Source organism: Elgaria multicarinata, chromosome 17 (genome assembly GCF_023053635.1).
Source record: "Elgaria multicarinata webbii isolate HBS135686 ecotype San Diego chromosome 17, rElgMul1.1.pri, whole genome shotgun sequence".
Taxonomy (NCBI): Eukaryota; Metazoa; Chordata; class Lepidosauria; order Squamata; family Anguidae; genus Elgaria; species Elgaria multicarinata.
Genome location: NC_086187.1, coordinates 11,927,426 through 11,949,635, shown reverse-complemented (window position 1 = coordinate 11,949,635; position 22,210 = coordinate 11,927,426). Strand labels below are relative to the sequence as shown.

The following is a 22,210-nucleotide window of genomic DNA, read 5'->3' as shown; positions in this document are numbered from 1 at the left end:
AGAGCGTCTCCAAAACAAAATTCGGCGCTCAAGTTTTAAGAAATTCTTCACCCCTAGGGTAGATGGACCCATGGTCTGACTATTTATACAGTTTACATTTGGGCTGTACCACTTCAAGCTGCAGGCAGGGGCTCTGGCCCTGCACATAGACAATCCGTATGTCAGGGGAAAGGTGAGGCTAGGATCCTTCTCCCTGATATGCTATTTTTCCGTGTGCAGGGATTGATTGACCTGGAGAAGCATTTAATCTGACCTGTGAGAATAAGCAGGGCAGCCTTTCCCAACATTTTGGACAACAGCTCCCATCATCCCTGGCCCTTGGCCATGCTGGCTGGAGCTGATTGGAGTTGTAGTCCAAAAGGAACTGGGGAACACCACACTGGAGAAGCCTGATATAGACAACTTTAAAATAAGCGTAGTAATACATACTGCTATCTAAAGAGAAGTGGCAAAAGACCAGAGTCTAAAATTATCAAATTGCACCACTGTTATGTTTGCCTAGGGTGACCACATGCCCTACTTTACAGAGGACAGTCCTCTATTTGATGAGCTGCCTACCCCATGTCCAATTTAAAGGCGAAGCATCCTAAGCAGGGAGAGCAGACGCTGGGCTTCGAAGGCGCCCATCCGAAACTTAGAATAGCAGACTGAGTGGGCAAACAGGGTCCCTGGTCACTTGGTGGCATGTTCTGTATTTCTCTTTAAATTATGGAAATTGTTTCCAAATTTGAATCATTACATATGAATTAGTCCATGTAATTTCTATGCAAATGTGTCCCTATTTGCCCTTTTTTGGGGGGGCATGGGGCGATGAATAAGAGGCCACCTTGCCTCTTTGCTGCATCCATATTCCAGTCATTTTCTGGGCCTCTTCACATATCTGTGTTTACAAGTCTTCTCTCATCCACTTATTCAAGGACTCCCCATCCGATGCATTTTTCAAAAGAATCTCTGCACACACATTTAAACCTCTCCATGGCCAGAGTGAGGCCAACTGCAGGTTTATTTAGAAACGCCATTTCATTTCAAACCATGCATTTCTCCAATGGATAAAGTGAACACATTTTTAACAGTTGGCCAATTGCTGAGGTGCATAATTTAAAGAGAAATAAATCATTGCATAATTTTAAAAATTGCACAATTTAAAGAGAATTGGGAGAAAAGAAGTTCGTTACTTGCTTTTAGGAACCTGAAACTGAAACTGACTCATTCCTGATGTGTAATAAACAGATTTATCTAATTCTCTGATCAAGATGTGACAAAAATCCTATCCCCAGTTGCACTTTTCATTGCAGAATTTACCCATAAGTAGATCTATAAACATACTCCTTCTGGGACATTGTCACCAGCACAGTAGTATACAATCTCCCCAACATCCAGCCAGTTCCAATTCACACACAAAACAAAGCAAACCATGTTGGTCCGTATGAAAAATCCCCAAAGCCACGGACAGTTGATACCTTTCTAAGGGCAAACCAAAAAATGCACAAAATAGCAGGCAAGCTTTTCAGATCTCAAAATCTCTTAACCAGGTGAAAGGTTTCAAAAAGAAGGGAAAAGCAGAGACAAACTGTGGATGGACAAAAGATGGCAATCCCAGAGAACAGTTTAGTGTGGAAGCCAACGTGCTCTCCAATATCTGTGCCACAAAAGGCCCTTTCAATTTAGCACTCCGACGGTATCAGGTATCCCTTGCTGTAAACCACAATTAGCAGTGAAGAGCCAGAGGCACAAAGCCTAGAAGCCACAATTTATGGCGATAAAAATACAACCTCGAAGCTCACACACAGTGGTGCAGCGCAGATGCTCAGAACGACATACCCCGTAGCCATACTCTTCAGAAATCCCAAAAATTCAGCTCCTGATCTCTGTCGACAATCCACTTCTACCACTTTTCATCTCCATCAGGAGCTAGAGATGTATGGATTGCGTAAAATCCATTCCATCCATGCTTTGCGGATTGTCAGGCGTCTTTCACTCCATCGTCCGCCCATCCAAATTTGCGCAAATGCAAACCAACACATATGGGGGAACGGTGCATTTTGGGCCTTTTTCATTTTTGTGTATTTTTGGCGTATTTTTGGCACAAATTCCCCAAAACTTAGGAAAATAATCCACAAATCCGTGGACTCTGCCCGACAAGGGGAAAGGCGGTCCGATGCAGAATCAGCAGGTCGGACTTATTAAAATCCAAACTCATTTGGTTCTGTTGTAGATTTCGCCAACATCTCTGTCAAGAGTTGGTCTTTTGTAAAGCCGATTGGTCTTAATTGACTATTCAAGACTAAACCACCCCGGAACACTTTGCATTACAACAGGGAGCAATACATTCTTTTCCTCTCAGCTACAGTGAGGACTGCAACTAAACTCAGACGGAACAGGAAATTCTGAAAGGGATCTCAGATGATGTCAGCACTAGGGATGTGCTCCGCTTCTCTTCGGTTCAGAGAAGCAGGAGTGAGGCGGCCTAATTCGCCTCCGAAAAAGGCGGAGGCGAAGAGAGTCGGGAGGGCTGCGGATCGAGGCGAAGAGGATCGCCGCAATCCGGAGCTTCGCCTGCAGGTAAGTGGGGGGAAAGGGGACTCATCTGGCGCTGATGGCACCGCCATCCATGCGGCGGTGGTGGCAGCGGCGCCAGGTAAGGGAGCAGGGAGGAGGGACGCTTACCTGCCTCCATCGCGGGCTTCAATTGAGGCCCCGGTTGAAGGCGGAAGTGAAGGCCGAGGCCTCTTCCGGCTTCAACCAGGGCCTCAATTGAAGCCTGTGATGGATGCAGGTAAGGGGGCAGGGGGGGTTGGCTTATTTTGCGCCGCTGCTGCCGTCCATGTAGCGACGGCGGCAAAGCCGGATCTCGCTCCACGGAGCGGAGCGGGAGACGGGCGGAGCAGCGTGAAGCGGATTGGGCCCGATCCGGATTTTCCAGATCGGGCCACGAAGCGGATTGGGGGGTCCGTGCACACCCCTAGTCAGCACCTCTGCTAATAAAAAAAAAAAGGTGCTGCTTCACTAAACCACTGCTAACACAGACTTCCAAGAATCTGATTTTCTTTTCCTAAACAGGTTTCCAGTTCTCATGTTCTCAGATTAGTAACATCCAGTATTTAGATCCTATACTCCAACACACTCATTAGCTGCAGGCCTGGTCAGTAACAACATCATAGGGTCAGAGGAAGAACAGTTTGAAAACGGTTAAAGGGAGAGTGCCAATATCTCAACTCCAAACTGTAAATCCTCTTGTGACGGACCTCATTCATTCCATGCAAGCCCAGCATCAACACCCAGGACCTTTTGGGCAGCTGAGGTTCAAACGCTCCGTCAGGACCTGCCACTGTGTCAACACCTGCCCTGGACTCTGTGTGCCACACAGCTTAAAATTCCTTCCCACAGTAGCCCTACTGCAGCGGAAGGGATGGTATTTAAATTTCCCACAATGCCCCAGAGCGATGCTTTGTCAGGGGCATTGTGGGAGAGAAATTTAAAAGGTGGATCCAAGCCATCTGTGGTTCATCACGGCACCACTGCTCACCTCTGCCTAGTATTACAACCACCAGGTAAGTCCTCCAGGACCCACCAACATAGGAGGGGGAATTTTGCCTGAGCCCCCCACAAATCTGCAGCCAGCCATGGTTCCACACCCTCTTTTACCCCTGGGTTGACCACCGGGGGTTGGGGAGCAAACTAGCCATGAGGTTAAATTTGGTCTGGATGCTTTCAGTTTCTGCCCACCCCTCCCCACTTTACAGAATTTTGCATTAGCAAAGCAAAAAGAGTGTTGTCCCACGCCTTATAGGAGACTTGGGTCACTGAGGGATGCAAATGAGCCTAGTCCTGTCCCCACCTCCTGCAAAGGCTACAAGAGACACACCTCAGAAACCGCAGAAGCTAGTCCAACTTGCAGTACGACCAAAGCGGCCTGCCACCCAGGACCCTCAACGTGAGCCTGGAGATGTCCAGAGAGAAAAGGCGTACAGGGCTCGTTCCTCACACGTTCGGTCCTGGAGCCGCCAAGGGGCTTGGCACAAGTGACTCAGCACTTCCTGCCTTGTGGGTTCTTCTTCCTCCCGAGAGTGCTGAGCTGTATGGAGAACGTTGCTAGGAAAACACGAGACCAGAGCAGCACTGGAGGGTGGGGTGGGGGATGTTCCAAGCTGTCCAGAGGACGCCAGTGTGGTGTAGTGGCTAAAGTGTTGGACTGGGAGTCGGGAGATCCGGGTTCTAGTCCCCACTCGGCCGTGGAAACCCACTGGGTGACTTTGGGCCAGTCACAGACTCTCAGCCCAACCTACCTCACAGGGTTGTTGTTGTGAGGTTAAAATGGAGAGGAGGAGGAGGAGGAGGAGAGGAGTATGTATGGCACCTTAGGCTCCTTGGTGGAAAAAAGGCGAGATATAACTGCAATAATAAAATAAATAAAATAAAAGACCTGTTGCCAGCCTTCAACCTGTGGCAGAAACCAGAGGCTGAAGGCTGAGGTGGATACAGCTGCCACCCAAGCCTGCCGGTGGGAATTGCCGGTTTTCAAGGGGGCTCCTTGCATCACGACGATTCATCTTGTCCATCTTTTCCTCCTTAACTGATTTCTTTTATGGAAAGCAAAAAAGATGGAAGACGCACCAGGAAAACACACCCTTTGTGTCTGGTACCCTGTCCCACAGCCTGCTCGAGATTCTGAGCACTAACCCTGATTAGAGCATTGCATCAAGAGCGTCTGCATGACTGCAGGGGAGGTGTTGGGATTGGGTCCATGGCTATTTTATTATTTGAATCACAGTACTGAAAGCTGTCATTCAGAAACTGCAGGTGGCGAGGAAGAAATCTAAATTTAAAGAAATTTAAATCCCCCCATTTAAGATCTCCAAAATCACCCAAACTGCACAGATAAGGCTGCCTGCCACGTCTCTGCATGATGTCGTGTTCTGCCTGTGTCTTCCCATTGGCCTCCACAAAGAAGGGTTGTTCTTCCACCACCGTCCCTATGTTGGGCACGATTCAAATGCTCAATCGCTTGTGAAAGACAAAGGCAGCAGAATTTCTCTATTGTATTCCAAGAACATTGACTCATTGAGGACAAAATGAGACATGACGCGTGGGGGGGGGATGATGGGATATCTCAATGTTTTTGTTCTTTTACTTTAACACCAGGAACATTTTTTGCACAGTTTTTTGGAAGGGAGGACCCTTCTGCAATTGCTGTGAATTACAACTGATTTTACGTTAATTGCAGACGTCAGTCGTATGATTTGCATAAATTCGGCTGCACTTTGCGCGAATTTGTAATTTGCGCAAATTGCGTGGAAATTTGCGCAAATTGCTCAGACAGTTCAGCAAACATCAGAACCTTAAAAAAAAAAAACTCTGCTAAAAAAACTTTGATCACTGCAGATTGAGCCAGGCCCTACATCCTGGGGGTGTCCACCGGCACCGGTATCTGCCTCCCTTCAGTGTTTACAAGCCACCGATTCCAATTTCCTGCAATGCTCCAGGGCACCAGAAATATTTAATGCATTTCAAAATGCATTTCCATGAAGGATAGTTGGGTACGAGCCCCCATTTCTATCCCCGACTGCACGTTGTCTTGCATTCTCCTTCGAGGCTCTTTCCTTCCAGCCCCCCAGAGGGAGGACGCACAGCGAGTGAAAGGATCTGCTTTCCTTCCTCACTCCTGTCACCACTTGCATGCTCAGAAGCGAGCAGGCAGGAAGAGCCAGGAGGAGGAGGAGAAGCAAGGCCACGGAAGTTCTGGGGTTGGCAGTGGGCCCCTACCAGGGTGTGGGGCTTGGCAGGGTCCCAGTGATGCCTAACCAGGACACCTGCCTTGTCTTACCCCCTAACCTTTCTTGCCTCCATCCTGCTCCCCATCATAAATACGCCTCCTCTTACCTTCCTCATCCCCGTAGGGCTGCAACGGGTCCGTGTCCTTCTTCCCCCATAGAATCCCTCCTTCCTGTCTTATCACTCAATGAACTTGGGTGGAGAATGCTGGCAGAGAGTGCTGACGGGGTGGGATCCGAACTGGGGTGATGCAACGGTTGCTAGGAATCTGTGACGCCGCTACCGGTTCTTCCCCTTAGAAGGAGAGCCTGCCCAGCGTGTGAGTCTTACGGATGCCTTTTGGACCAGTCCTGGCAAGACGCAAGAGCTGTTTTGTTTCCTGGGCAATTCCCTTGGCATTTAGCATTTCCTTCGTCGAGTGCCGGGGCGGGGCAGAGTGTACGTCATTCTTTCAAGACTCAAGGACACCACTTTCCAACTCTGCACCCTGGCAAGCTAAATGGGGATGCATCTTCACCCTAGAACAGGGGTGCGCAGAAGGTAGCTCTCCAGATCATTTTGGACTTCAGCTCCCAGAAGCCTCTGCTGGCAGAGCCAACAGTCAGGAACTGTGGGAGTCACAGTCCACAATGCCTGGAGGGTAAGCGTAGGTGGGTACCTGCCAAGGACTCACATCCCATCAGGGGGTCATTGACAGGAGCCCCCTTGGGTGGCTGGGGAACATGGGCAAGAGGATGCTGTTGGACTCATATTCTGCTTGTGGGTTTCCCATCAATAGCTGATTGGCCACTGTGTGAAGAGATGCCTCTACCTACTGGACAAGAGTAGGAAGAACAGTAGATGGAGGAGGAGGAGCAGTAAGAGGAGCAGTAGATGCCACTGCCACTGGACAGCAGGAGGAGCAGCAGCAACAGTAGATGCCACTGGACAACAGTGCCACTGAAACTGGACAACAGGGGAGGAGCAGCAGATGCCACCATCACTGGATGACAGTAGGAGGAGTGGATGCCACTGTAGGAGGAGCATAGGAGGAGCAGTAGATGCCACTGGACAACAGTGCCACTGCAATTGGACAACAGTGGAGGTGAGAAGGAGGAGCAGTAGATGCCACTGGACAACAGTGCCACTGCAATTGGACAACAGTGGAGGTGAGAAGGAGGAGCAGTAGATGCCACTGGACAACACTGCCACTGCAATTGGACAACAGGGGAGGAGCAGCAGATGCCACCATCACTAGATGACAGTAGGAGGAGTGGATGCCACTGTAGGAGGAGCATAGGAAGAGCAGTAGATGCCACTGGACAAAGTGCCACTGCAATTGGACAACAGGAGAGGAGCAGCAGATGCCACCATCACTGGATGACAGTAGGCGGAGCAGCAGATGCCACCATCACTTGATGACAGTAGGAGGAGTGGATGCCACTGTAGGAGGAGCATAGGAGGAGCAGTAGATGCCACTGGACAAAGTGCCACTGCAATTGGACAACAGGAGAGGAGCAGTAGATGCCACCATCACTGGATGACAGTAGGCGGAGCAGCAGATGCCACCATCACTTGATGACAGTAGGAGGAGTGGATGCCACTGTAGGAGGAGCATAGGAGGAGCAGTAGATGCCACTGGACAAAGTGCCACTGCAATTGTACAACAGGAGAGGAGCAGCAGATGCCACCATCACTGGATGACAGTAGGCGGAGCAGCAGATGCCACCATCACTTGATGACAGTAGGAGGAGTGGATGCCACTGTAGGAGGAGCATAGGAGGAGCAGTAGATGCCACTGGACAAAGTGCCACTGCAATTGGACAACAGGAGAGGAGCAGTAGATGCCACCATCACTGGATGACAGTAGGCGGAGCAGCAGATGCCACCATCACTTGATGACAGTAGGAGGAGTGGATGCCACTGTAGGAGGAGCATAGGAGGAGCAGTAGATGCCACTGGACAACAGTGCCACTGCAATTGGACAACAGTGGAGGAGCAGTAGATGCCACCATCACTGGATGACAGTAGGAGGAGCAGTAGATGCCACTGCCACTGGACAGCAGGAGGAGCAGCAGTAGATGCCACTGGACATCAGTGCCACTGAAACTGGACAACAGCAGCGGTGAGAAAGAGGAGTAGAAGCCATGGCCTCCTTGCTCCCTATCTCTACTGCTGTCAAGCAAGCAAGTGGGAGCCATGATGAAGAAGATGAGCAAAAGCAGCTGGAATGCAAGAAAGTAGACTCTCTGGGGGAGGAGGTCCATTGAGGGCATCTTGCCCACGGCCCCTCAAGAGCCTGGAGCGGGTACTGCCCAGAGCCATGCCCACATTTGCCCCCCAGCAGTTAAGCTGCGAAGGGACAAGACGTTCCGAGAGGTGGGGCAAATGCCATCAGCCTCTCTGCTCGTCGAGAAGTACCGACCTCGCATCCCTGGGTGACCCAGCCCCAGCTGCACACCACATTGCAACAGATGTTGTGCCATAAAGGAACTCTGCAGATGGTCAGAGAGGCTCTTTCCCCTCCAATCGTTCCGCAGAGGAGTTCATAGACCTGTTGCATTCTACACAGGGCTGGTTGCAAATACACGCGCGTCACTTTAAGCAGAAGCATAAATCATCGCAGTGTTGAAAAGAGCTACCCGGAAGCCTTCCCCAAGCCCAGGGTTAACGCCGCCCGCCTGTCAAGTACATAAACGCCCGTGCGAATTCATGAATCATGTTCCCTTCCGTTATCATTCCGAAGAATCGCTGAGGAATTTATGGTCTCTTGTTCTCCAGGAAGGATGATTAATGGGCGATCCGTGGAGTCCCACGGCGTACAGGGGTGTTGGCGGGCATAATTTCCTAATTTATCAAGTGCTCATTCCCTTGCAGCAAAATTGCACACCGCTTACGGCGCTCCCCACAATGCGATTGACGGAGATTAGCGGCAACACTGAAAGGCAGAACACCTGCCTGTCCTATCTATAGGGTGGCAGAACCTGAAATTTAATACGAACAGGGATGCTGGCATGGCAAGTATGGCATAGAGACGACCCTGCCTCGTTCTGTCCTTGCTGCAAAGCAATGAGTGGTCGTGGCTCACTCATCGCATTAGGTGGAGCTACAGGTGAGAATCTCTCTCAGCCCAAGGGGTGAATTTTAGGGATGTGCTCCGCTTCTCTTCGGTTCAGAGAAGCAGGAGCGAGGCGGCCTAATTCGCCTCTGGAAAAGGCGGAGGCGAAGAGAGTCAGAGGGGCTGCAGATTGAAGCGAAGAGGATCGCCTCAATCCGGAGCTTCGCCTGCAGGTAAGGGGGGGGAGGGGGACTCATCTGGCGCTGCCGACGCCGCAATCCATGTGGCGGTGGCGGCGCCGGCGCCGGCGCCAGGTAAGGAAGCAGGGAGGAGGGACACTTACCTGCGTCCATTGCGGGCTTTAATTGAGGCCCCGGTTGAAGGTGGAAGTGAAGGTGGAGGCCTCTTCCGGCTTCAACCGGGGCCTCAATTGAAACCCGTGATGGATGCAGGTAAGGGGGCAGGGGCGGGGGGCTGGCTTCAATTGAGGCCTCGGTTGAAGGTGGAAGTGAAGGCCGAGGCCTCTTCCGGCTTCAACTGGGGCCTCAATTGAAGCCCGTGACGGATGCAGGTAAGGGGGTGGGTGGGTGGCTTATCTTGTGCCGCCGCTGCCGTCCATGTAGCGACGGCAGCGAAGCCGGATCTCGCCCCACGGAGCGGAGTGGGAGATGGGCGGAGTGGCGCGAAGAGGATCGGGCCCAATACAGATTTTCTGGATCGGGACACGAAGCGGATTGGGGGGTCCGTGCACACCCCTAGCGAATTTCATTGCAGAGAAGCCTTGGGGATGGGTGGGTGGGGCTAGACCAAAAGTGGCACACCCAAATTACCAAAAGGAATACAGGTGTATTTTAGCTTAAATCTCTTACTATTCGTCACTAAGCCCTATAGTCCAAGAGCCCACATTCAAATACTTTCCTCATAAGGTGCAAAAGTTTTGGCTATCTAGACATCTTACTAAAGTTGTGACATATCAAAAACTGCCCGTCTTATGGCTGGCTACTAGCCCTGATGGTTGACATGTCCTGAGACAGCTCCTGGAGGAGACGGCTATTTCCTGGAGCAGAAGGCTATCAATGACTATGTGCTACCTTCAGTATTTGGGGCAGTAAGCCTGTGCACCAGTTGCTGGGGAACATGGGTTGGAGGGTGCTGTTGCACCATGTCGTGCTTTGTTGGTCCCTGGTCAATGGCTGGTTGGCCGTTGTGTGAACAGAGTGCTGGACTAAATGGACCCTTGGTCTGATCCAGCAGGGCACTTCTGATGTTCCTATGTTCTCCAGGGTTCTCCAAAGGGCCCCAATGCCTTCCCTCCAATGACCTATTATGGGCTGTTTTCCTGGCTTTTGTGCAATTTCCACCTATTCTAAAATGCAAAAAATACCAGCACAGTTTTGCTATTCAAACTTTTACTGCCAGGACCTAAGTCTTAGGAGAGTCATTGCAACCTTTTAGAATGGGAAAAAACAGCACAGCACTACTTATGTTAACTGCTGGGGCATTTAGGGGGTGGTAGCCCCCCCCCCCAAAACCCTTCTCAGGTACAATAATTATGTCATAAGATATATCACTAAAATAAGCAATATCTGTTGGGGAATAGCACACGTGATTCCAGAGTGTGCAATCCGACTGACTTTGTTGGGGCTTACCCTCTTTCAGACCCCTCCCCAAAAGGGGTAATGGTGTGGGGGGGCATGAATTACATCCTAAGGTACATAGCTGAAACTGGTACTACTTTGTGGAGACCTGCCTTCCTGCTTCTTAAAATACCCAATCTGACAGCTGTATGTGGGGCGAAACCCAAATCAGACCATTCAGTATGGTTGGAGAAGTAGCAATTTTCACCGCACAGAATTGGAACTACAAAAGGGGGCAGGGCTCCTGCAGCTTTAACTGTTGTGATGAAGAGGGAATTTCAGCAACCGAGTGCCAAAGGCACACAACTACTGTAATATACAATATTCTAAATACTAAACGTATTAACAAAGGGGGTGATAGAAAATCTCATTTTTGTTTTTTGTTTTGAATTTGACATAGACTTCTTTCAATAACAAAATCTCACAATAGTTCTTAAACTAACACGCATTTCCTTCAATAGGCCTTCAGACTCCCAACACAATTTTCTTTCAATAGGCTTTTCACATTATTTTTTGAGTTAACATAAATTTCTTTCAATAGGCTTTTTAGGCTTTTAACATAAATTTCTTTCAATAAGCTTTTTTCTTTCAAACAGGCTACCGGTGTAAATCAATCCTGTTTTCGCTGATTTGCTTCTTCAGAGTTACACCAACCATAGGGATAATGCCGTGGCCAAAAAGGTAGGGGTTCCAGACATCATTCTATATATCCACTTGAATGCTTAAAGCCCGGCAGAAAAACCTCAAACAGATTTTTTCTTCACCAGGCGCTGCATGCCACCTGCTGAAATTCCCTTTTCTATGCAACTGTTAAAGATACAGGAACGCAGTCCTCCTTTCCATATGGTCACCCTACATTTGTACCAGTGCCTCCCCAGACCTAGTCTGACATGCATTACATCTCACTGCATTTGCACCACCCTCACACTAATTGTTTTTGGTTGAGTGTCTAAAAAACATGTTTACATAAATGTTGTCTGTGTGTCCGTGTGTGTCTGCTTATATGTTTTTATGTACATGCTTTTTCACTTTGCGTAAAGTATTTTAAGGGTTTTTATTCTATGTGCACACTTCATGCCTGCTTCACATTCCTGATCCAGTTCCAAAATTTCCTTAATACCTCTGGAAAGCCTACCATATTCTTCTTTATGGATTTGTATTGTGGCTTCGGTTTTTGTAGACCGCTTTGTAAACTTGGAAGTGGAAAAGGAACATGCAATATTTTATGCAAAAGGACAAATATTTAGGTGCTGGGCTTTCACTCCTCCAAAACAAAATAAAAACAAAACAGGAGCCAGGAGCCTGTGGTCGCTCTCCTGACTCCCCTGTCACGTATAGGCGCTGACGCTAAAAGGAAGGGTCCATCGAACGATTGGCTATGAATTAAAAGCATAACCACAAGGAAGAGGAAAGAGCTATGTTGGGCCTTCCAGTAACTCCATTAAAGGCAAGTCATTAAGAGAGAATGCGGCAGGTTAATGGTCCCCGGTGGACAGGGATGAAATCGAGATGGTTTATTTCCCAAGCAGGCAAGGAGTAATCCTGGGGTTGTGCTTGATTAACGAAGATTTAATTAATCAGAGCATTGCCCACAGAAGGCCATTAGAGGATTATGAGGATACGTAGCTGAGATATGCTTTTTCAGCTGCCTTGTCCCCTCAGAGATGCAAGGAACATCCTTCCTCGTGGGATCCTACTCCCAGGATTAATTTTTGGCCTTTCCTTCCCATCCAAAATTCAGTCATACCCTGTCGCTTCTTTCTTTTCAGCATCTCCAAAGATCCACTGTTTCATCGAAGGTTATTGGAAGGATGGTCTCCTACCACATGTACCTGCCTGGCCCTTAAGATCATCCTCAGCAGTCCTGTTCCAGGAGCCTCCACCAAAAGAAATGAGGCGGGTGGCTAACAGGAAAAGGGCCTTTTCTGCTGTGGCACCCCAGTTGAGGAATGAGCTTCTCAGGGAAGCTCGCATGGTGCCTACTTTGTGCATTTTCTGGCATTTTAGTCTCTGAGCTTTGTTTTAAATCCCAGGCATTTTAGTCTCTTAGCTTCGTTGTTTTAAATCTGTCGTTATGTTTTAAATCTTTGCATTGCTTCTCGGTTTCATTGTGCTTTGTACTTTTATATTGTAGTTTTAAGCTTTTATAATTTGACATTGTATTTTACGATGTGTTTCTTGGTTTTAATTATTCTGAGAGCTTTGGCTATTGGGCGGTATAGAAATGTAATAAATAAATGAAGTCGCCCACAGTTTTTCCTCCCTCCAGGGCTTTGCTAACTTTCTGTACTTACACCACAGGGGTGTCAAAACTAGGGCTGTGCTCCGCTTCGCATCGGAGCATGGAAGCAATAGCAAGGTGGCCTGATTCGCTTACGACAAAGGCGGAGTCAAAGAGGGTCGGGGGGGCTGCGGATCGAGATGAAGAGGATCGAGACCAAGCGGATCCTTCGCCTCAATCCAGAGTGCCGGAAAAAAGATAAGCGGGGGCTTACCTGGCGCTGCTGCACTCCGTCTGGCGATGGCGGCGGAGCCAGGTAAGGGGGCAGGGGGGAAGGGTCTTACATGAGTCCATCGCGTTCCGGCAGCGGCTTCAACTGAGCCTGAGGACTCAAACTGGAAGACCAGGCCGCAGCTCCTGTTTGAGTCCTCGGGCTCAGTTGAAGCAGCTGCTGGACCGCGACGGACGCAGGTAAGGGGGGAGGAGGGAAAGGTGCCTTAGCTGGTGTCGCTGCCGCCACTGCGGAGCTCCGATTCGGAGCCGGAGCTCTGCAGCGGACCGGAGCGGATCATAGGCGGATCGACGCAGGGTGGAGTGGGCCCGATCCGGAATTTGCGGATCGGATCGGTGGGGTCCGTGCACAGCCCTAGTCAAAACTCTTTCAGCCCAAATTTAACTGTGAAGAAGCTCTTGACCATTCCAGGGGTGGGTAGGGCTGAACTGATTAGGAGACTGAACCCAAGGGGTAGAACCAAGACACACACAAAAAATACCAGCACAGTTTTGCTATTCCAGCTTTTACTGCCAGGACCGAAGTCTTAAGAGAGTCATTGCAACCTTTTAGAATGGGGAAAAAACACACATGCAAAAGCTGTGAAACCACAAAGTGATCGGAGGTCACAGGTTGGAGTCAAGGGGATTGGGACCACAGGTGAGTTGGATTTTGGCTGCGAACCACAGGTTCAACACCTCTGTTATGCCCCACTACATTTTTGCTCCTCCAAGTCCATTGCCCTAAGTAGTAGAGGCTAGCAACTCAAATTTTGGAGGGGCTGAGAATCTATTCTGTGTTTCACTCCGAACCAGCCAGAACTCTAAAGGAGCTGTCGAAGGGCCTTCTTGGTGGCTGCACCAAGGCTCTGGAACTCCCTTCTCACAGAGGTTTGACTGGCTTCCTCCTTGCTATGATTCCAGAGGCAGGCAAACCCCCTTTTTTTTGTTCCTGCAGGCCTTCAGAAAAAGCCTGGACCTCTGTTAAACGTGCTGGGTTTTTTTTTTGTGATTTGCCTTTTACTATAGATGGTTTAATTATGTTTTTAACATCTGTATATTTCTATTTATATACTTTAATTGCATGTGTTTTAAATTTTTAAAGCTGTCTTGAGTCCCAGTATTGGGGAAAAGCCAGGATACAAACATCATCATAAGAAAAATAATACACCACCGGCTATGGAAGTTAAAGAACTATGGCAACAGGAAAAGGTCACAATTATTCCGTTAGTCACATCAGTCACCAGCATCACATCAAAAAACTGTACAGAAAACCTTCAGAAATGGGGCCTGCCAAAATACATCCACACCAACATCCAGAAAGTAGTCATACCGTATTTCTTTGATTGTAAGACGCCATCGATTGTAAGACGCACACTAATTTCGGTACCACCAACAGAAAAAAAAAGCTTTGATTCTAAGAAATAATAAACGCACCCGCGATTCTAAGACGCACCCCGTTTTTAGAGATGTTTATATGGGGGTGGGGGAAGTGTGTCTTAGAATCGAAGAAATACGGTACTTAAAACAGGCTCAGTCATCGGGAAATTCCTGAGTCAGTAGAAGAAAGCAGGACCTGGCAAAGTCCACCATGTCCATCTAGAACAGCCTTCCTCAACCTGGGGCGCTCCAGATGTGTTGGACTACAACTCCCAGAATGCCCCAGCCAGATGCAGTCCAACACATCTGGAGTGCCCCAGGTTGAGGAAGGCTGGTAGAAAAACAGCCATGAGCAAGAAAAAGAAAATATCATCATCATCATCATCATGTAGTATCTGAAATCACCAGCTTTCTTCCAGAATGTGGGGGAAGAGCCTAGGAAGCGTGCAGTGAGATGGGCGTGCAAGGAAAAATCGGCTTAATAGCCGGTTTCATTGGGTGGGGTTCTGTCACATGCATGGAACGTGTCTGCAAGCACACATCGCTAAAAGAGAACAGAATTCCAGCGCCCACCTTACCTTGAGTGATTACACAGCTGTTCCTTCCTGTCACTTAGGTAGGTGTTAAACATCTTAAAAAAATAAAAACTGGCCCCCTGCCACCTCCTCTTGCAGGTTGGAGCGGAGGAGGCGGAGAGCAGGGAAAAGGAACTAATGCCCGCCAAAAGACTTCAGGATTTGTCCCAAAGCCAAGGAAGCGAGGAAAGTCAAGAAAACTGGAGGCGGGGTACGGCAGAGAGCAGAAAAACAAAAATCATGTCTGGCTTTGGTACAAAATCCTCGCGCAACCCTTAAAACGACCTCAGGATTTGCTGAAGAAAACACCCTCCGCCCCCCACAACCTGCTCAAGCAGTTATGATAAAGGTTGGAGGTGGACAACAGGGTCCCGTCCCACCGAAGAAATTGAGGATGGAGGTGGACAACAGGGTTCCCCCCTCAGAGAAATTGCTGAAGGTGGGTTAAATGAGAGAAAGGTGTTCATGATGTGGACCTTCTACTATTGCCCCTGACAAACTGGTTTTTTCAAGATTTTTTGAAGGGGGAGGTTAGTGTCTCCCATAGACCTGAAGTTGCCCCCTGGCTTTCTCAGGCAGCTGGTAAAGCCCACCACTGAAATGGTGGGGAACATGGCCGGGAGGATGCTGCTGCACTCATGACCTGCTTCTCGGTTTCTCATGGGCAGGTCGTTGGCCACGGTGTGAACAGAATGCTGCACTACATGGACCCTTGGTCTGACCCAGCAGGGCTTTTCTGATGTTCTTATGTTAGGGGCAGAGCTAGGCGCCGTGTCCCTGCTTACGCACTGGTGTGTGCATGAGTAATAAGTTCTGAATAGGCTATAGGGCCTTCATATTCAGAGACATGACCCTGCATTCTGGTTGCTTGGGGATAATAATTAGGGCTGTGCGCCGTTTCTCTTCGGGTCGGAGAAGCAATAGCGAGGCGGCCTGATTCACCTCTGGAAAAGGCGGAGGTGAAGAGAGTCGGGGGGCTGCAGATCGAGGCGCAAAGGATTGCCTCAATGCGGAGCTCCGGACGCAGGTAAGTGGGGGGGGAGGGGGACTCATCTGGCACTGCCGCTGCCACCGTAGTCCCTGCAGCGACAGCAATGGAGCCAGGTAAGGGGGCAGGGAGGAGGGAGGCTTACCTGTATCCATTGCGGTTGAAGCCGGAAGTGAAGGCTGAGGCCTCTTCCGGCTTCAAGCCGGGGCTTCAATTGAAGCCCGCGACGGACCGCGATGGATGCAGGTAAGGGGCAGGGGGGTTGGCCTACCTGGTGCCACTGTCCATGTGGCGGCGGCAGCGGAGTCAGGTAAGGGGGCAGGGAGGAGGGAGGCTTACCTGCGTCCATCGCAGTCCATCATGGGATTCAATTGAGGCCCCTGTTGAAGCCGGAAGTGAAGGCCGAGGCCTCTTCCAGATTCAAGCCGGGCCTCAATTGAAGCCCGTGACGACGGACACAGGTAAGGGGGGGGTTGGCTTACCTGGTGCCGCCACCGCCACTGTCCATGTGACGACGACGGCGGAGCCGGATCTCGCTCTGCAGAGTGGAGCAGGGGACGGGTGGATTGGCCCGAAACGGATCGGGCCTAATCCAGAAGTTTTGGATTGGCCCACAAAGCGGATCAGAGGGGGTCTGTGCACAGCCCTAATAATAATGGGGCACAGCTGTTGCCTTCAAGTCCTGCTTGTGGGGGTCCTGGAAGCATCAGATAGGCTGCATTGGGAAACAGGAGACTGAACTTGATGGACCTTTGGTGTGACCCATCTGAGCTCTTCTCGTGTCCTTTTAAGTCCTCCATTAGGAGGGGCCTCAGCTCACGCCAAACCCAGAAAGGCGAGGCTGCGTTGCCAACATGTTGGGAAAGAAACCGAAACAGAGCATGGCTTTGTCTTCCTGAAGCCTCAGCTATGAGGAAGTTCTCAAAAGTAAACTTCCTCAGGTTTCCAGACCGAGAAGATCTGTCTCATCGAAAAGCTATGAGGGGAAAACTGTGGCTGACCCCATGGGAAAAGATAATACATGCCAGACTAGGCAAGTGTCTGGGGAGAAGGCCCAACGCTGACACATTGCAAACTAACTCTTGAGTCCTCTGAAGAGAAAGGTAGCCGGAGGGGCCTAGAAAGAAATAATAAGCCCTGAGGAAGATGGATACGCACAAGCAAGCAAGCAAGCAGGGTGTCTGTGTGTCCTCTTTTACAAAGGGCAGTCCTCTGTTTGAAGGGGTGCCAGAGGACCGTCCTCTCTTCGATGGCCTCCTCAATTTCAGGCTTCCCCACCTTGAACCCCTCCAGATGTGTTCAATTACAAATCCCAGCATGCCCCAACCAGCCACGCTCTCCCTTCTTTGGGTTCTTCAACTGGACACCTTTAAAGAGAGGACTGTCCTCTGCTAGCTTCCCAAATTAGAGGAGGGTCCTGTGTAAAGTAGGGCACGTGGCCACCCTAGGTGCAGGAGAGGAAGAGAACTGCCTCTGAGCAGAAGCAGAACACCTGCAGAACACCCTTGCTACAGGGAACCAACAGCCCTTCCCTTAGAAAGGGAGGTGAGTCCATAACCAGCACCAGGTATCCACAGACAGACGTCGAACCCCCTGGGCTCCTGGCTTACCTGGCAGCAGAGAGCAGCCTTTATAATTCCCCACAATGCCACCAACTTACTGTTGCTACAAGGTGTTGTGGGAATGAAAAAGACAAGCCTGTCTGGAGGGAGGGAGGCCATTTACACGTCCCACAATGCCCTGAGTGATGCTATGTCAGAGGCATTGTGGGGAATTAAAATGGCTACCTATACTGTTTCTGCCAAAAGTGGTTGGGGGCCCAGCAACATTGCAGGGGGAGCACCATGGGGGCTTTGGCAGAGGTCCCCTACCTGTTGACCCTACCTGTTGAAAGGGTTGAACCCATCACTGCAACGTGAACCAAAAAAGGACCCTCTTTGCAGATGCTGTGAAACTCTCTGGAGAAATTTTACTAGCTTTCTTGAAACTCTTTTGGTTTCTCTCAGAATTCCTGAAAAGTTTTACCTGAAGTAGATCAGGGGAAATTTCACCTACCTTCCTTTGACCAATTCCTTCCTTGAAAATCCAGAAGACTGTTTCCTCCTGCGAGGGGAATTTCCCTCAGGCAAGAAGATGGCACCAGCATCTGAAGCTTGGAGGACTCTTCGGAGATAATGGAGCCGATCTTCTCAGTTGGGGCGCAGCTGCTTTCTCTTGGGCTGGCTGAGGCTGGGGACCCTTGTGAAGGCACCGTTGCCGGGTGACCAAGAAAGGATGGCTGAGAAACAGCTTGTGCTACCTGAAGCTGTGACCCAAACCTGTCAGGAGCATCCTGAGGAGGAGATGCTGAACCCTCATTACCTGGATGACTTTTGGTAGAAGGTAACAGGGAAACGCCGCTGCCACCACTGACAGATTTATCTTCTCTGGATATCTCTGGGGGTTGCTGGGACAGGCCGAGGCTGGAGCTCAGGTTGACCTGGACTTGGGCTTTAGACAATGGTTTGACTACTGAGTCAGCCATCGGTGCTGGAACGGTGTCCTCTGAAGAATTCCCAATCAATCCCTCCAGGCTGATGGGGAATTTCTGCAACTTCACCATCTGTCTGGAGGTGAGAGCAGCAGAGGTCACATTTGCCAACTGGCCTACATCCAAGGGTGGAACAGGGGGCTCCTTTCTCATGAACGGACTGCTCTTGGGTAGAGGAGAGATGCATTTCTGGTTTCTGGAGCTCTGCATGTTGACAGGGTCAATGCTTGGGGTAGAGCAGAGAGGAGGGTTGGGTCCCAGGTCTTCAGCAATGTGCAGGTCCAGTGACGGCAGCGAGCTGTGATTTGCGGTGGCCTTGGAGACCTGCCGGATGGGCCGGTCCATCTCAGCATGGAAGACGTTCCCGTGGGAAGAGAACTTCTTCAAGACAGGACTGGGGAGCTGGGAGGCCCCGATCCCAGGGGTTTCAGAGTGCCGAGCAGCATTTGGAGCATCTTTAATGGGTGTCGGGCACTCCAGGCTGGAAGAAGAACTGTGAAGGCTCTCGTTGTCACTGCCTGGACCCAAGGAGGAAGAGAACCCATTGGGGTTCAGCCGAGTCTGGAAGGAGGAGACTCGAGTGAGGTTGGTCCCGTTGGCTCGGGGCAGGTGGGCGGTGCCTCGGTTGAAAGAGAGGCTGCTCCCGATCCTCGTCTTGAGGACAGGGCTGTGAGCCGGGCTGGGGCTGGAGCTCAGGCTGATGCGGGATTGGTAGGGGGGCAGGATGAGGCCTCCTACTCTTCTTCCTTCTCCATTGCCAGTGGCTAAGGTGATGCCAGGCGGGCCAGGATTCACGGGGGATCTGGGTGGGGAGGAAGGAGAAAAAGCCGGTACTTCTTCTGCATCTTCCATATCGAAGGACCTCTTTAGGGCTGTAGAAGAACACAGGAGGACAAAGAAAGGGCATGCATTAGAGCCATGGTTCTCAAACTCCCCCTTCAGACCCCTTCAAAATTGCTTGGGGTCTTGATACACCAGGCAACATACTTCATTGTGTTCTGCTCAACAAAGGACATGCAGAACGACAAACATTATGGTTTCTTCGGCACCGGCATTATCATCCAAACTAGTGTGGTGTTATGAAAATCACGGGCCCTGGGCCAGGGAGTTGGTGGGCTGCTGGGTAATCTGGCCCTGGTTGAAACAGCCTTGAACTCCATCATTAGAATGAATGAATGAATGAATGAATGAATAAATGAATGAATGAATGAATGAATGAATGAATGAATGAATGAATGAATAAATAAATAAATAAAATGAAGGCAGGGCTGAGTACAGACCTTCGCAATTGTTCTGCAACCTTTCCACGGACCACATGAACGTTGCTGACAGAACAGCAGTGCTCCATGAGCCACACTTCCAAACCGAAAAGCACCCACAGTGCAACACGTGACGATCCATGCAAACTCGAAACATTCCCATGCTGCGTGAACATTTATAAATTTGCCTTACACCGAATCAGAGCGTCAATCCATTTCGCCCGAGATTATCTATGCCACAGGGATGTCAGAGAAATCTGCAATGGAGTTTGTGATTCTCTGAATCTGACCCACAGATTCCAACCGGCTTTTACCAAGTCGTACGGAGATGTGAAGTTAAAAAAAAAAAAATACTGGCTGAAAATGCCCATTTCCCCCGTAAGTGAAAGCATGAACATGCACGTTTTGGCAGGGATTTGCAATATTCGGGGGGATTTGTCTGTTTTGGGGGAGTGAATTGTGCATTTTCAAAAGTGGGAATTTTGGAAATTGGAAAAAAAACCACATTTCTGTCGATGAGCGGATGGTGGAATGAAAGGATATTTACAGATGGAGTGGATTTTACAAAATCCATGCTTCCCTACTACAACACCAGGGGTGGGTAGAAGATAGAGAAAAGCCGACACAAATCATCAGGCTTCAAGATGCACAAGTCTCTTGTTCTCGTGTCATTGTTGTCACAATGTCAGGTCCGTCATAATTCATATTAACAAATTCAATATTATTTGCAAAAGGAGCGAATCTCAATCCTTTTGCTGACTGCTAGAGAACGGTTATGCCAAAAGCTAGAAACGTGACAGGCTCCCTGATTTGAGTGATTGGAACTTGGCATTATTGGGGAAACTGTCTCAGCAAGTTAAGCATTTATGGGACCAATCAGGCAGCAACGCATTTGAGTGTACATGGTCACCATTCATTATTGATCATAAGAACGTAAGAAGAGCCCTGATGCTTGATCAGACCAAGGGTTCATCTAGTCCAGTGGTCTGTTCACACAGTGGCCAACTGGCTGTCAACCAGGGACCCATAAGCAGGACATGAGTGCAACAGCACCCTCCCACCCATGTTCCCCAGCAACTGGTGTACACAGGCTTACTGCCTCTGAGACAGATCGAGAAAGCGATGTATTTCAGCCTGTCTGGGTGACTCATGGTGATGTACGGACAATTCTACTCAGTTCTATAAGGTCAAGACAGTTTTTATTTCCACGTCCTTCCCTCTCTTTGAGACTTTCTCTCTTGGAATGTCTGTCAAAATAATAATAATAATAATAATAATAATAATAATAATAATAATAATAATAATAATAATATATTTATTACCCGCCTCTCCCTCTGGATTGAGGCTGGGAACAGCACTAAATAAAATATAATACATAAAATTAGTTAAAAGAGCATGTAAAACCAATACAATATTAAAATAACGATCACAACATCTTAAAACGTTTAGGTTTAAAATTCATCTGGGTGACTATGTCCGGGTGACTATGTGTTATGTGTTACTGTGTTTAATTCGCTGTATATATTCTGTTTTATAGGTTTGGACAAATTTGTACCACTTTTATAGATAAATAAATAAATAAAAATTGTCGTCACAACAGATTCACAGCTACCCACATGGAATTTGTCGTGACGGATGGGCTTCCTTTGAAACCTGTTCTTTTCGTCGCTAAAAGTAAACGGAACTTTTCTTGTTTTCGACCCGATAACCAAAATACAAGCGTTGGCAGAGGCCAGAAGAATCACCGGCCACCTCCTTAGAATGGAAGGTTTTGTTAGCAGCTCCCGAAGGGGAAACTGTCTCGGCTCCTGGATCTGATCCTCTTGAAGCCTCTAATCTCTTACATCTAATTGTTTGGTGTGTTTTATCTCTTGGTGATATTGTATCCATGTCATCTGCTTCAAATGCCTTCCCTCGGGGGCAACACAGTAAACGCTTTATTCACCTCCAGCCGCCACATGTAAAAGATCTCGCTTTAAGGCATCCCCGAGTAATCAGATCTCGCTCTCTAAACGGGCTCCCCCCTCCCTCGGCTGCTGCTGCAGTTTAACCGAGGGATCTAGGGCAAAGGAAAGTTTGTGAGAGAGGAGAGGCCAGGGATAGGGGGGCCCATGGGGGTGGAGGTGGCCCTAGGGAGTGATGAATATCTAAAAAGAGGTCTAACCCCCGCTTAAAGGTTACACCATTGGATCCGTCGTAATCCACATCCCAGAAGTGTCGGAACCAGCTCTGGTTACTTAGCGATAGAGGAAAAGAGACTTTGCTCATGCTCAGAGGTACAGTCTTAGGACTTCGGATGCTCCAGGGCTGAATGTACCCATGGATGCAGTTGTCTAGATTTGAGAAGTAGAGGCCTGATGTCGTTTCATGCAATGGAATTAAGAAAAGCCATACTAATGGATGAAGAAATACGACACAATGCTTTTCAATACAGTTTAGTGTTGTTCAATTAACTCTATGGCCCAAATTCAGTCTCCACATCACGTCCGCTACAGATTAGCCCAATTTGGAAACCAATATAGTGCCAGACTGTGCCTAGTC

The 22,210-nt window shown here is 49.2% G+C and overlaps 1 protein-coding gene across 4 annotated transcripts in view; it reads right to left on the bottom strand.

Annotated features, from left to right (window-relative positions):
• The window catches only part of SEPTIN12 (septin 12), a 151,270-nt gene that overhangs the window by 50,196 nt on the left and 78,864 nt on the right, over nt 1–22,210 (bottom strand). For 2 of the 4 annotated variants that reach the window (XM_063142994.1, XM_063142995.1), the window contains exon 2: nt 17,936–19,282. The exons of 1 other annotated variant lie outside the window; for it this stretch is intronic. In XM_063142994.1, coding sequence (XP_062999064.1) covers nt 17,936–19,282 — 1,347 coding nt within the window. Of the gene's footprint in view, nt 1–3,865; nt 3,986–17,935; nt 19,283–22,210 lie in introns of those variants that run through there. One more of the 4 variants, XM_063142997.1, reaches the window with a different exon arrangement.